At 42.2% G+C, this 14,512-nt stretch overlaps 1 protein-coding gene across 2 annotated transcripts in view; it reads left to right on the top strand.

Moving 5' to 3' along the window:
• Positions 1-840: 840 nt before the first annotated feature.
• The window catches only part of UBE2Q2 (ubiquitin conjugating enzyme E2 Q2), a 74,538-nt gene continuing 60,866 nt past the window's right edge, over positions 841-14,512 (top strand). For both annotated transcript variants that reach the window (XM_056796994.1, XM_056796985.1), the window contains exon 1: positions 841-1,308. In XM_056796994.1, coding sequence (XP_056652972.1) covers positions 1,135-1,308 — 174 coding nt within the window. In that variant the 5' untranslated portion in view covers positions 841-1,134. The remainder of the gene's footprint in view (positions 1,309-14,512) is intronic.

The raw sequence follows: 14,512 nt of genomic DNA, 5'->3' as shown, positions 1-14,512 counted from the left end.
GATTTTGGGAGCAAGTTCTGGAAGTGGAGGTTGCATGTAGAGTAAGTGTAAAAGTGGGGTCCTGGAGGAAAAGGGGGCAAGGAAGAAGTGGGGTGAGGGGAGAAAGTCCCAGAAGATGTGGAGAGTGAAGACAGGGAGAGAGGGAGGAGGGGGAACGAGGGAAGTGGGAGGAGCCAAGGAATTGAGGCGGAGAAGAGGCGGGGCTCTTATAGAGGGGGCGGAGATAGGATGGGCCGCAGGCGGAGCTTGGACGGAGAGGGACAGGGAGATAGGGTGAACCGGTTAGGAGGTGGGGCTCGGATGGCGGAGGCGGGGAGATGGAGTAAGGCGGAGAGAAAGCGGGGTTCGAAGGGCGGGGGTGGGGGGAGTTAGGGTGAGAGGGCGAAAGGAGGCGGGGCTTGGAAGGTGGGGGCGGGGAGATGGAGTGAGGCAGGGTGGAGGAGGGACTAGAAGAGTGGGGGAGGGGGAGACGGAGGGGGAGCTTGGGCCGAAGGGAAAGGGAGGGGGAGGGGGGAAAGGCGGGGTTCAGAGGGCGGAGGCGGTGAGAGATAGAGAGAGCCAGGTTCAGGGAGGCGGAGCTTGGAAAGTGTGGGGTGGGAAGATAGGATGAAACGGAGAGGAAGCGGGGCCCTGAATATGGGGCCCAGGACTGTTGGGTGAGACAGAGAGGCGGGGCTTGGACGGAGAAGGGCCAGGAGATAGGGTGAGGCGGGGCTGGGAGGAGGGGGCGGGGCCCGGCGGGGTGTCCGTGCGTGCGGCCCGCGCCGGGTGCGCGAGGCGCTGAGGGGGCGGGGCGGGCCGAGGAGGGCAGGGCCGGGCTGTCCGTGGCAGGCAGGGCCGAGCTGGTCGTCGCGCTCGTCGGTCGCGTTCCTTGTCGCTCTGTGGTTCTCCCGGCGGCGGCGGCGAGTCGAGCACCCAAGGCAGTCGGGGGCGCGCGCCGTGGGCTCTGTTACCGAGGCCGGCCCCGCCACCTGAGCGGCCGCCGCGGGCCGAGGCTCGGGCGCCCCCGCCATCTTCGAGGCGGCCGGCCGGGCAGGGCCGGAGGCCGGAGCGCGGGGCGGAGCAGGGCGGTCGCGGCTGCGGCGGCCGGGACGGCGGGGCTCCCCCTGCCCGCGCCCCGGAGATGAGGCGAAGATGTCGGTGTCAGGGCTCAAGGCCGAGCTGAAGTTCCTGGAGTCCATCTTCGACAAGAACCACGAGCGGTTCCGGATCGTCAGCTGGAAGCTGGACGAGCTGCACTGCCAGTTCCTGCTGCTGCCGCCGGGCAGCCCGCATCCACCGCCGCTCACTATCCACTGCAACATCACGGTAAGCCGGGGGAGGGGATGGGGCCCCAACGGCCGCCCAGCAGCGCCAGGCGCGGGGGCTTTCCATGGCCATGACCGAGGCCTGACCCCGGCGGGGTCGGCCCGGGGGCTCCCCATTGAGCCTCCTGCCGCCAGGGAAGGGCCAGGGACGACCCCTAAGGGGAGGGGGCACCCCACGGCGACCATCCGCGCCTTATATAGCCCTTTCTCGTCCCCTGAAGCAGTCTCGAGATCAGCGGGAAGTCCTGGGCCCCCCGGGGTGGAGTCGCTATAGGACCCCCGGCCTGGGAGGGTGGCGGAAACTTGGATGTGAGTGGACAGAGACTCTACTGATTCTTTTTTAATCTAAATTCGGTAGGGATTCATTTTCCCTGCCTCTAACTTTGTTTTATTACCCTGGCCAGACTTGTAAGGGAGGTTATCTGGTGCAAATCCCAGTGGGAGTCGTGTCAGCATCCTCGTCTTCGCCCCCTTCCCAGGAGCAGAGGAGCAGATGTATGACCCCACCGACCAGGCGGGAGAAAACCTTGTGCGTGTGCGTGTTCGCGCATGTGTACACATGCATAGGCCCTTCTTCCTGTCGGGGAAACTGAGGCAGACGGGCCCAGGGCAGCATTTGAGCTCGGGACTTCCCAGATCCCGTGCCCCAACTCTTCTACAAAGGGCCAGTTTCTGGGGTCCCAGTTTCAGATGGTAGCTGAAACAACGAGAGATCTCTTTGCCCTCTCATCCTATATATAATAAATACTCCGGGGAAATTTCTGATTGTCTTGGTGACTTTACCTCTGCCAACATTCCACTCCTCCCCCTGTCTTCCTCCTCTTGGGGCTGAGACTCTAGGGGGGGAGCTATCTGATCCAACTCCTTTTACTGAGGTGGGAGGACTGGAACTGGGGAGTTTAGTGACTTGCCCAAGGCCATGGAGATTAGAAGGGCCTGTGCTGGCCTAAGAAACAATGGAGGCCCTGGATTGAGAGACTCCAGTAGAAGAAGAAGGTAGAGAAATTCCTGTAACTTTTGCAAACGTAGATTTGCACACATGCCTCATCAGTATTTTTAAAAGAGGATTGAGAGGCTCCAAATACATTAACAAGAAATTATATTCTAAGTCAGGAAAGGATTAGTTGCATCAACGTGAGAATCATTTTTGAAACAGTTGTCTTTGGAGTCAGTTTACCAGCTAGTTAGAGAAAATAGTGGAATCAAGTCCAAACATCAAAAAAAGGGGGGGAATAAAAATGAGATGACAGTGTAATCGAGACAACCCGACCTATTTTAACAAGCTCTTGAATCTAGGAGGTAGATTTTTTTTTAAAAGACATTGGCACAGACTATGATTGTTTCCTCAGAAAGTTTAACTACTGTAAATCAGTTCTCACAAAGAGGAGACAAAATAATCCTTGAAACCACCTCAACTAGCAAGCATTTGATCTTTGCCAAATAGAGAAGCATGGCACCAAAGGGCAATGATGCCTCAGAATATGAACTTTCTTGGAAAGCTTACAAAGAGGATTGGGGAAGGTGATGGCATAGGGCCTCTTAAAGTAGCTGAGGAAAGAGCCAGAAAGAAGCTTAGATAATGGATGATGAGAGACCCAAGTACACCATCTTAAGATCCCCTGAGAGTTGAAGGATGAACACAAAAAATGAAAAATAAAAAAAGGCCTTCCTACATGTCCTTTAGACTTTTTTTTTGGTCTATTAGTGATAGCATTTGGGTTCTAACATCATAATCACTCTGGGATGCTAGCAGTAATGGACCAAAGAAAACAAAGTTGTAAATACCAAAAGGGTTAGCCTGGGAGGCTTGAGCCAGAGGAGACAGCTTTGGGATCATCAAGGAATACCAAACACTTGTAAAAAATCACAGATCTCTTGTTATTATTTTAAAGTGTGTGTGTGTGTGTGGGGGGGTGTCCAAAAATACTAATCACTTTTTTTCTCTATGCTTATTTTCCTATCTATAAAGTCACAATGAGAATAATACACACTGACTTGGAGGCTGTCCTTGATGAAGGTACGAACGAAATTATAAGAGGAAGACTTAAAGGACTCTGGTGCTCATTTTGATCATCCTTCTAGCACATTTCCTTGACCTCTGAAGCTTCTGTGACTTCTGGCCCACCCTGCCAGAGCTGCCAGGGTGGTCACACCCTTTGACCCATCCATTTCTTAAACTGTGAAACTCCAGACTTCTACTTCCTGGTCCTTCTTTGCCCTCTTTGTGACCTGTCTCTTGCCTCTTCCCTCAAGCTTATCACCCCCTCTGATGGCTTTGCTTTTTGTCTCTTCCTGTCCTTGACCTACCAGCCAGCCATTTTTTTCCTTTTGTTAAAAAAAAATTCACTTTTTTCCTCTGAATCCTAATTCTTTCAAGGGACTTACCCTCTTAATACTCAGCCCTTGATTGTCCCTTTACATCTGCTGACTCTGTACCTGCAATTGGTCACAAACTTTGCTCACTGAATCCATTTCCATATTTGTGCTACCTACCATCTTTACATAAAATATGGCCTCTACTGCAGCTCTCCTAATCCTCCACTTAAATCCACAATTCTACCTGTGCTTCTTTTCCCCCAAGCCCAAAGAAGAAGACTGCCTGGCCCTTGATCTTAGCCTATCCTTCTTCAATCTTACTCTTTGAAATCATTCTCTTTCATTTTAGATTTGAGAATAATTAGAACTGCCTTAGTAATCTTCTAAGAACACCTTCATTTTACAGATGAAGAAAATTAAAAGATGGTTGAGTGATGTGACTGTCATGGAATAATAATAAATATCTGAAATTTTATTGGTGCTTTAAGGTTTGAAAAACACTTTACCTAAATTATCTTTGTAATGAAGTTGAGGCTGGAATACAAATCTCTTTCTTCATCTGGGGTTTTTCTGACTATCCCATGTTCAGCCTCTCCCTCTCTACTCCTTTTCTCACTGCCTACATACATGTTTGGGTAATTATAGCTGCTCACATTTCTACCAGGCTTTAAGATGGCCAGTGGTCTGGGGGTTGTTGCCCCTCCCAGGGCTCTTGGGCTTCTCTGCCCATCATAGATAATAGGTCAAAGGCTGGTGTTGGTAGAGGCAAGGACCATTAATAGGTTCCTTTTCCACAGTGATTGACTATGGGGCATGGGTTGGAAGCAGGACTACTGGTCTGGAGGAGGACTGTGCTCCCCAGCTAAGGTTCCTCTGGGTCTGAGGGGACGGTCAAGGTGATGATAGAGTTTGATTGGCCATTGCTACCCACTGGATTAGACTTGAAGGGTTGAGCCTTCTCCCAGCTGGTGAAGAGTAGAGGCAGAATTGGCCAAGTCTAGCACTCATTCATTGCCACACTTCTTCCCCAGTCTGATAAGAGAACACCCCTTACCTGCTGTCATCTCAAGCGATCTAATTATTGATAATATTACTATTTCCCTTTCAGATGCACATCCAACCCCCTTTGTGTCCCTATCCTAGCTGCTGTAGAAATACTGAACCCTGAGTGATTTCTGATTGCCCTAGTTGTTTGTGCTTTTTCACCACCTCAGATTATGTTATTTATTACTCATTTAGGTGTCTGTATGCTCTCCCCCAAGAAAATGAGCATTTTTCAGGGCAGTCTCTTCCTATCTTTGTTTTGCTTTGCCTACCCTGCCTTAGAGTAAATGCTTAGCAAATATTTGTAGAACTAAATTCTTCTCCTGTGGTCACTTACTTGCCTCTGAGGGTCTTGCTCCAGGTTCTGTCCCACTGTGTCCTGTGACTGGCCTCATTTGGATGCATATGGTGAAGAGCTCCACCTGGATTCCTTGCTTTCACCTCCTGTTCAACATGTCCAAAATGTAAATGCCTCACTGTCTTCCTTCACCCAGACTACTGGGCTCAGTCACCTGTTCCAGGTGATAGTTCCCCCATCCTCCTAGCAACTCATTTAGATGTTTCCTCCTGCTCTCTGTGGTAGAGGCATAGAGAGAGAGTTTACCTCTCTATTTCAATAAGAAATAGTATAATTCAGTTTACTATTCTATTTCATCTCCCAGAGGTACTTACTTGCTAAGTCTTGTGGATTCTGCCTCTTTTTCCCCTTCCCGATGCAGCCCCCAGCCCCTTCAGGTCCCCTGACCTCAAACCTGCCTTTAGAATAGTTTTCTCAGCTTTTGTTCTTCCAACTTCTCAATCTCTTGCTCCCCACTTTGCTATTATATGTTCTTCAAGCCTTTCTCCCAAGAACAGAATGCTCTCCTCTGCCTGTTGAAGTTCAGTATGGGTGCTGCTTCCTTGATTCTCCCTCTTCCTTCCCAATAAACAGACTCTTCCATAGTGAATCTCAAGTTACTCCTTTTAACATTCTTATTATTAGCTATCATATTTATGAATACCTTCCTGGCAGAGATTTTTAGTCATCTAGCACCTACCATACTTCATTGAACATTTGCTTAATTAATATTGGTAAATCAAATCTTTTTCTCTAGGCCTCATTTTCCTCATTTGTAAAATTGAAGGATAGGAATAGATATTCCCTTCTGGTTAATATCCCATAAGACTTGAGAAATTAAAAAGTAAAAGTTATGGTGTGCTGGGGCAGTGGTTGACAAACTTTGGCCTATAGGCTAACTTTCTGTCTTGTTCTCTAGGCAGACTGGATTTGGTCCCCAAGTTGTAGTTTGCTAGAATTATAAGTCTTCTCTAAAAGAGGTGAGGCTGGAAGTGGATTTAGAAAGAAATAATAGCATGTATAGGGGCAAGTATAGGTGAGATAGATAGAGGGCCAGCCCTAGAGTCAGACCTGACCTCAAACCTGGCCTCAGACATTTACTAGCTTTGTGACCCTGGGCAAGTCATCTAATCCCATCTACCTCAGTTTCCTCTTCCATAAAATAAGCAGCAGAAGGAAATGATATCTGCCCAAAACCCCACATGGGATCACAGAGTCAGATACAACTAGGTGACTGAATTACAACAACAAAGACATAGGATTTATAGTGGTAAATAGGAAAGTGAGGGACAGTTGGAGAGCAGAGAGTAACAGGCACTGTCATTTGAAATTAATTCTGTAGACAATTGTAAACTGAATTGGAAGGGTGATAAATGGTATTTTAGGAAGCTGCATTTGGTGTAGGCCCTTCTGTTGAGATTGCTAGATCAGAGGGCATAAACAATCTTTATCTCATTTGCAAATTATTTTCCAGATTGGTTGGAATGCTTCATAGCTCCACCAAGGGTATCTCTATCTCCCCATATCCCCTTCAGTATTGACTTTCTCTCCTTGCCAGTTTGTTGGGTATGAAGTGAAACCTCAGAGTTTTCGTTTGCATTTTTCTCATTAGTTATTTGTATTATTTTTGTCTATACAGTATAGTTTTTTTCTTTTGAAAGTAGTTTATTCCTCTCTTTTGACCACTTATCTGTTCGATATTGGCTCTTAATTTGTGTCTGTTAGTGATATTTCTTGGCCATCAAGCTTTTTAATTAGATATTGTAAAGATTTTTTCCCTCTAATTGACAGTTTCTCTTCATATTCTAGTACATTGTTTTTTTTTATGCAAAAATCTTTTTATTTTTATATGACCAAAATGGCTGCTTATCTTTTGTAATCCTTATCAAATAATCCCTTGTGCATTTTATTTTCTAAAATCATGGATCTGAAAGGAATTCCTTTCTGTTCTAGTTTGTTATAGTTTTTTATTGCTGTTTGTGCTAAGGTGCACCTTTTATGTTAAGGCTGCTTCTCCTTTGAAGCTCATTGCCAAAAATAGTGTGAAATTCTGGGCTATCACACACTAGCAGTTTGGTGGGGTTTTTTGTTTCTGGGTAAACATTTGACTTTTGTGTTTGAATGTTTCTGGATCTTCACTTGGTTTATTCCTAGACCCTCCATTTTATAGATGAGGAAATGGAGGGCCAGGAGATGAAATGATGTGCCAAAGGCTATACTACATACCACCCTTTGTCCTTGGCTCCAGAGACCTCCAGTGCTCTTTTCTCTGGGCCATCTCCTAACCTTTTTACCATTTTCCCATGCAAGCCATCTTTGACATATGCTACCTGCCATGGTGATTATTCTGAAATCCTGTGATTCTCAGGCCTAGAGCATCACTGGGGGATAATTGGGCCCCAGAATATGCGCTTTTGTGACAGGGAACAACTGGGGATACCTAAAAGCACTGCTGAGTTTCTCACATGTGCTTCCACCTTGTCTCATCCTTCTAGACCATTCTGGGTCCTGCTGTCCATCTATATTGTCCATGCAAGGTAAATGAACTAAGGGAATAACCATTCTCTATGGAATCTTAACTTTTAGAGAAATTCCCATAACCAGGACTTATAAAATAACCCAGAAACTATTTCATGTAATCAATATTTGATTTCCTCTTGGTGGAGAGAGGTCAGAGTCAAGGCCAAGGACTGGGTCACAGGAGCTCACATTGGTTTGGCATTTTAAGGTTTGCAAAGGATTTTTTGTACATTTTCATTTGGTTCTCACAAGGACACTGGGAAGTAGGTGCTATACAGATAAGGACACTGAGGCTCAAAGGACTTAAGTGACTTGCCTAAAAGGCTAAGGAGCTTTTTGAGGAGGTAAGGGAAACAAAGGTGTGAAGGTGAGAAATCACAGGTCAGAATCCTAGTGCCCAGAACAAGGGAGGTGATGGTTCTTTTGCATTTTACACTAGCTAGATTACATCCCCTGATAATGTTACTAATCCTAATTAGTAAAAACCTTGAATTTGTATAGCACCTTGAAGTTCTCAAAAGAGTTATCACATGTTATCTTATTTGATCCTCATCTTTGGGAGGTGAGCAGGATAGATAGTAAAGGAAATATGTTTGGCTAGAGTGTGACCAGAGAAGTGCTATCAAAATGGAAGGTAGATTTTAAACTAGGTGCATGTGATTATTGGCTAAAGGAATTGTAGATACTTCACTTTGGGAAGAGAAGACTTAGGAAGGATGAGAATTGTCTTTTTAAGTGTCAGGATGACAAATCATGTGGAAGAGAGATTAGGATTGTTCTGTCTGGCTCCAAAGGACAGAGATTGTAGAAGACAGATGTTTCAGCTGACTTTTTTTCCATTTGATTTATTTTATTATCTCTCAATTCTATGTAAATGAAAAATTTTAACACATTGGTTTTTAAAATTTTGAGTTCCAAATCCTGCCTTTTCTTCCCCCTCCTTGAAAAGGTAAGCAATTTGGTATAGATTATACATGTTAAAATCATGCAAAATATTTCCATATTAGCCATGTTGCAAAAAGAAAGCATAGACCAAAAAAACAAGAATAGTAAAGTTTTTAAAAATATGCTTCAATGGGCATTCAGAATCCCATCAGTTCTTTCTCTGGAGGCGAGTAGCATTTTTCATCACAAAGTCCTTCAGAGTTGTCCTGGATCATTTTATTTCTGAGATTAGCTAAGTTGTTCACAGTTGATCATTATTCAGTATTGCTGTTACTGTTTACAATGTTTTCTGGGTTCTGCCTATTTTATTTGGCATCAATTCACATAAGTCTTCCCAGGATTTTCTAAAAGCATCCTGCTTGTCATTTCTTATAGCACAGTAGTATTCCATTGTAATATATACCATTCCACATACCAGAAGGGATATATGATTTAGAAATAAAGGGTGATACTATAAATAAAGTAGGAGAGCACAAAATAGTGTACCTGTCAGACTTATGGATAAGGGAAGAATTTGTGATCAAAAAGATATTGAGAACATTTTGAGATGTAAAATCGATAACTTTTTACCTTATTGAATTAAAAAGGTTTTATAGAAACAAAACCAATACAACTGAGATTAGAAGGGAAACAACAAACGGGGGGGGGGTGATTTTTAGAGCAATTGTCTCTGACAAATGCCTCATTTCTCAACTATATAGAAAACTAAGTCAGACTTTATAAGAATACAAGTCATTCCCCTATTAATAAATGGTCAAAAGATTTGAATAGGCAGTTCTAAAATGAATAAATTAACACTATCTTTAGTCATATAAAAATGCTCCAAATCACTATTAATTAGAAAAATGAAAATTAACACAACTGCAAGGTGTCACGTCATATCTATCATGGTTAACATGACCAAAAAAATACAATAAATGTTGGAGAGAACATGGAAGAATTGAGATGCTAATAGACTGTTGGTAGAGTTGTGAATCTACACAACTATTTTGGAGAGCAATCTGGAACCATGCCCAGAGTGCCAGAAAACTATCCATACCCTTTGACTGACCGATACCACTACTAGGTCTGTATCCCAAAGAGATCAAAGATAAGGGGAAGGGACTTACTTCTTCAAAGATACTCAAAACAGCCCTTTTGGTAGAGGTAAAGAACTGGAAAATGAAGGGATGTCCATTATTACGGGAATAGTTGAATAAGTTCTGGTGTATACTTGTAATGGAATACTATTGTGCCACAAGAAAACAAAGATGATCACAGAAATGCCTGGAAAGATTTTTATGAAGCAATGCAAAGTGAAGTGAGCAGAACCAGGAGAATGTTGTACACAGCATGATGATCCACCGAGAATGACTTAATTATTATCAGCAATTCAGGGATCCAGGACAACCCCAAAGGACTCATGGTAGAAAGGAGCATTCACTGTCCTATAAGGAATTAGGAACTGATGGAATCTGAATACAGATTGAAGCATACCATTTTTCTCTATTTCCTTCATGAGTTTTTTGCTTATATAAGCAACATATGTCTTTTTTCTTGACAAACATGGAAATATGTATTACATGAGAGCATATGTATAACCTATGTCATTTAACCTGCCATTTCAGGGATGTGGGAGGAGAAGGAGGGAGGGGAGAGAACATGGAGTACAAAATGTCAGAAAACAAATATTTAAAATTGTATTTACATGTAATCTGGAAAATAAAAATAAAAATTAAGAAATAGGGGGGAAAAAACCATACACCACAGTTTTGTTCAGCCATTCCAATTGATGGACATCCATTGATTTATAGTTCTTTGCAACCACAAAAAGAGCTGCTGTAAATATTTTTGTAAATATTTTGTACAAACATTTTTGTACATTTCCCCTTTTTCTCTGATCTCTTAAGCATACAGATCTAGTGCTGATATTCCTGGTGAAAGGGTATGCGCAGTTTTATAACCCTTTGGCCATGGTTCTAAATTGCTGGTTGGATCAGTATACAACTCCACTAGTAGTGCATTAGTGTCCCAATTTTCCCACATCTCTTCCAGCAATTATCATTTTCCTTTTCTACCATATTAGTAATCATTTCCAAAGAATTTAAGTTAAAACTTAATAAGAGCTGTAGCTGTCCCAAAGTGGGAAAAGGTTGACTTGAAACAGAGTTCCTCATCACTAAGACCTGATGACCTGAAAGAACAAACCATTTGTTGAAGATGGTATAGAAGTGTTAACTCCTGTTCAGATATGAGCTGGTTAGACTAGATGATCTCTGAGATTATGTGAACAGAAGTTTTAAACAATTATATCAATGAGTTGCTGTCCTTTTGAAAATTCTGAGATGATTGTAAGAAGGCATTATATGATCAATTTGGTTATCAAACCTTGAAGCCAAGATCACAGGCCAATCCTCTTTATTTGCCCAGCAGTAATCATTTTCTGAACAAAAGGCTATTTGCTATTTTTAAAGGAATTTTTTCAAGGTACTGTTTTATTTTTTCCACTTACACGTAAAACCAATTTTTGGTGTTCATTTTCTACTTAGAGGATTTTTTTAAAGTTGTTAATCAGTTTCTAAAATACTTGTATTTTATTTCAAGATCATGTATTATGAAAATGTTAGCTTATTGGCTTAGCTAGATTATCTGGATTTCAAGCCCCAGCTTGTCACATACTAACCCTGTAAATTTAGGCCAGGGTTATTCTTTCTTGTGTTCATTGACCCCTTTACCTTTCTGGTGAAACATATGAACCCCTGCTTAGAATAATTTTAACACACAGGATTGCCCAGGAAATCAGTCATATTGGAATACAGTAATCAAATTAGTTTTTAAAACCAAGTTCTTCATTTCCCCCAGATTAAGAACCCCTGTTTTAGGCAGAGCAGTACCTTTAAAAAGCTTTAGTTTTTATGTCTGTGAAATGGGAATGATAATATCTGCTTAGTCTTCCTCATAAGGTTGCCATGAAGATCAAATGAAGTAATTTATGTGAAAAAAAAGGCTTTGAAGACCAAAATTCTATAAAAAGAAATTGTTGATCCTCTATTATCCTGACTATTATTAGTCATTTCAGGAAATTGTGGAGAGCACTTCTGCAGAAGGATTTGTAGGAAGTAGTAGAGGTGGAATCCTCACTAAGGAATTCCCTTACATTCCAGCTGTTGGGGTTTCCCATTATAGCATTCTCAAAATCAGTAGTTTAATCAGATTTTTTAAAAAGAATTGGTATTAAAGTTTGGTCTAAGGACCAAACTTTCTTTCTCTTCCTTGCACTGAGCTCCATAGATGGCCATGATTCAGTTCAGGGAGAATGTTTATTTTGAGTAGTCTAAACAATTTGGAGGTTATTCTATATATATAGATTCCTTAGTTACTCTCCTGGGGGTGGGGGAGTAAGGGAAGAAGATTTCTTTGAAAAGAACAGATGGTAAGACTTTTCCCCCTTTCTCATGAGCAGTGTAATTCCTAGTCAGTTGTGAATTTGTCCTGGAGTACTGAATAGCCTGGAAACTCCAGAAAAAGCAGAGCATCGAATAGGTGTCTTTTTGGTGATTAATAAAGAGGTTGTTTCTAAATAAGACATGCCTGTGAACAGCTGCTTGAGTGCTGGACCTGGACTACTGTGGTAAGTTGCATGAATAGTTGGGGTCTTGTGGTCACTAAACAAAATAGCACCCACTTCTGTTAGGCTCATTTTCTAAGAGATTGTGTGCAAAAAGGCCTGAAGTGGAGTGAGCCAATCTTTGTTCTGTGACAGGTTACTCTTCACTTGTATCCTTAGTGCTTTCTCCTCCATGATGCTTTGGGGTCCTTTTCCCTCAATTCCCATTTTCCTCTAGATGATGGTTCAAGGCACAACAATGAAGTTAAAGTGACCCTTGTGCCCTAATACTGAATTTTAAAACATGATTTTCTCATTTTTAAACTATGCACAAGAAATAGACCTTTTTTCCAAACACTTTATCATCTTTTTTTTGTGGTCTGTAGCCATAGCAGACACTGAGTTTCTTGCTCATGTAGAATAGATTATTAAAGTTGCTTGGTCTGCCTATATCTGAATAAGAATCTTCTCTATAACATCCATTGCAAATGGTCCTTCATACACTGAAGACTTCCAGTGACTGGGAAGCTCATTCCTTGTCTAGGCAGTCCTTTTGGCTGTAGACAAGGCCATTTGTTAGGCAGTTTTTCCATAAGTACCTCTCTGCAACATCTGCCCCAAACAAATCAGGTTAATTCCATTTCCAAATGAGAGCCCTTCAAATATTCCCAAAGCATTAGGTACTAATTTATGGCTCTTAAATACTGCTCATTGAATGACCTGTGGGTCATTTGGACATTTTCAAATTGTAGTGGAGTTGTCTATGTCACTGGAGTGAGAAATGACTTCTATATGGCATGTGGGTTCCACCATGGGCCTTCTAATGTCAAGAGAAAGAGGAAGCCCTTTCAGTCTTCCAGGATACCAGGTGGACCTGGTAGGAGTTGACTGAGATGGGTAGACATGGAAGGGCATGATCTGAATCCTGGAGGGAATTGCCCACACTGGGGATGAGTTCACAGATCCATTGAGGTGTAAATAGTCTCATGCTTCTTTTTCTATTTGCCTGTGCCTACCAGTTTCTTGAGTAACATAATTTTAAAAGTTGTTTTTATTGCTACCTACAAAAGTTTGTTAGCTGGTTTTTAGATGTTTTTCATGACTAACAAGTTAATAAAAGTATAAATTGGATTCATCACAACCCATTTGGAAAAGTGCCAGAAACTGAGCTTTGTGCCTGGCAGTTGTACTGGGTCTTGCCTGGAGAGCAATGCATTCTTTGTTCTGAGTTATTGGATCTGATATGTAAAAGTGTAGAGTGCTGGAATCTGGTTACTGATGTTTGCAAACTAGGTGAATCCTGCTCTCCTTAAGCTTAGAGAGTAGTCTGTCATTTTTCTGACTTCCTGGTAGTCACTTAATTAACCTTGAGTAAGCTGCCCCCTTACTTCGGGATTCTTGGTAGTTTATTAGTATAGAGCAGTTCAGCCTGAGGAAGCTCCTTGTAACTAAGCCCATTGAGCCCTTTTGCTGGCAGTGTTACTTGGAGCACTTGAACCTGCATCTCCCCAGCCTTCTCTCCATTAAGCCCTACTAAGCCTCTCTACCTTTCTTAGGAAGACATCATCTGTTTTTGCTTTGGATGATTATTTTTTAAACCCTTTTTTAGAAATTGTGCAGAGTTTTGTTAAAAAAAGAAAAGAAAACTCTTAATAAAGGACCTCAGAGACATTCTTGTGCCACAGACCAGGTAGATTGCTACAGGGCCAAGAATGGTAGGACTTTGGGAGTCAGGTGGCCTGGGTTGGAGGTTCCCAAGGCTTTGGCTTTTGATTTTTTTTTCTTCTCTCATCTCCCCTTTGCAGTTTTCAGATGACTCTTAAGATTTATCTCTCAGGTAAAAAAAAATGGAAAAGGATCTGTTTGTACAAAAATATTTATAGTTGCACTTTTTATGGTGGCAAAGAACTGGAAACTAAAGGGATGTCCCTCAGTTGGGGAATGGCTGAACAAATAGTGGTCTCTGATGATGATGGAATACTATTGTGTTATAAGGAATGAATAGATGATTTTGGAAAGAGCTGGAAAGACCTACATGAACTGATACAGAGTGAAATAAGCAGAAACAGGAGATCATTATACACTGTAACTGCAATATTGTGGAACCATCAAATGCGATTGACTTTGCTACTAATAGTAATCATTACCAGGACAATTCTGAGGAACTTGTGAAAAAGAATGCTATCTACCTTCAGAGAAATAGAAGTAGGAATGAAGATTAAAGCATATGATTTATCACTTGTTTATTTGAGTATATATTTTGGGGTTTTGGTTTTATAAGATTATTCACTTACAAAAATGAATAATATGGAACTATATCTTACATGATAAAACATACATAACTCGGAAAAAAAGAAAAAAGATTTATATCTTAGGGCTATGAGGAAACATAATGCATTGTTAGTGGAACTACATACTGTTAGAAATATTTTAGATAATATTATACAGCAAGTCACA

The sequence above is a fragment of the Monodelphis domestica genome, chromosome 1 (genome assembly GCF_027887165.1).
Source record: "Monodelphis domestica isolate mMonDom1 chromosome 1, mMonDom1.pri, whole genome shotgun sequence".
Classification (NCBI taxonomy): domain Eukaryota; kingdom Metazoa; phylum Chordata; class Mammalia; order Didelphimorphia; family Didelphidae; genus Monodelphis; species Monodelphis domestica.
Note: the sequence above shows the minus strand (reverse complement) of the source record. Positions and strands in the feature narration are given on the sequence as shown.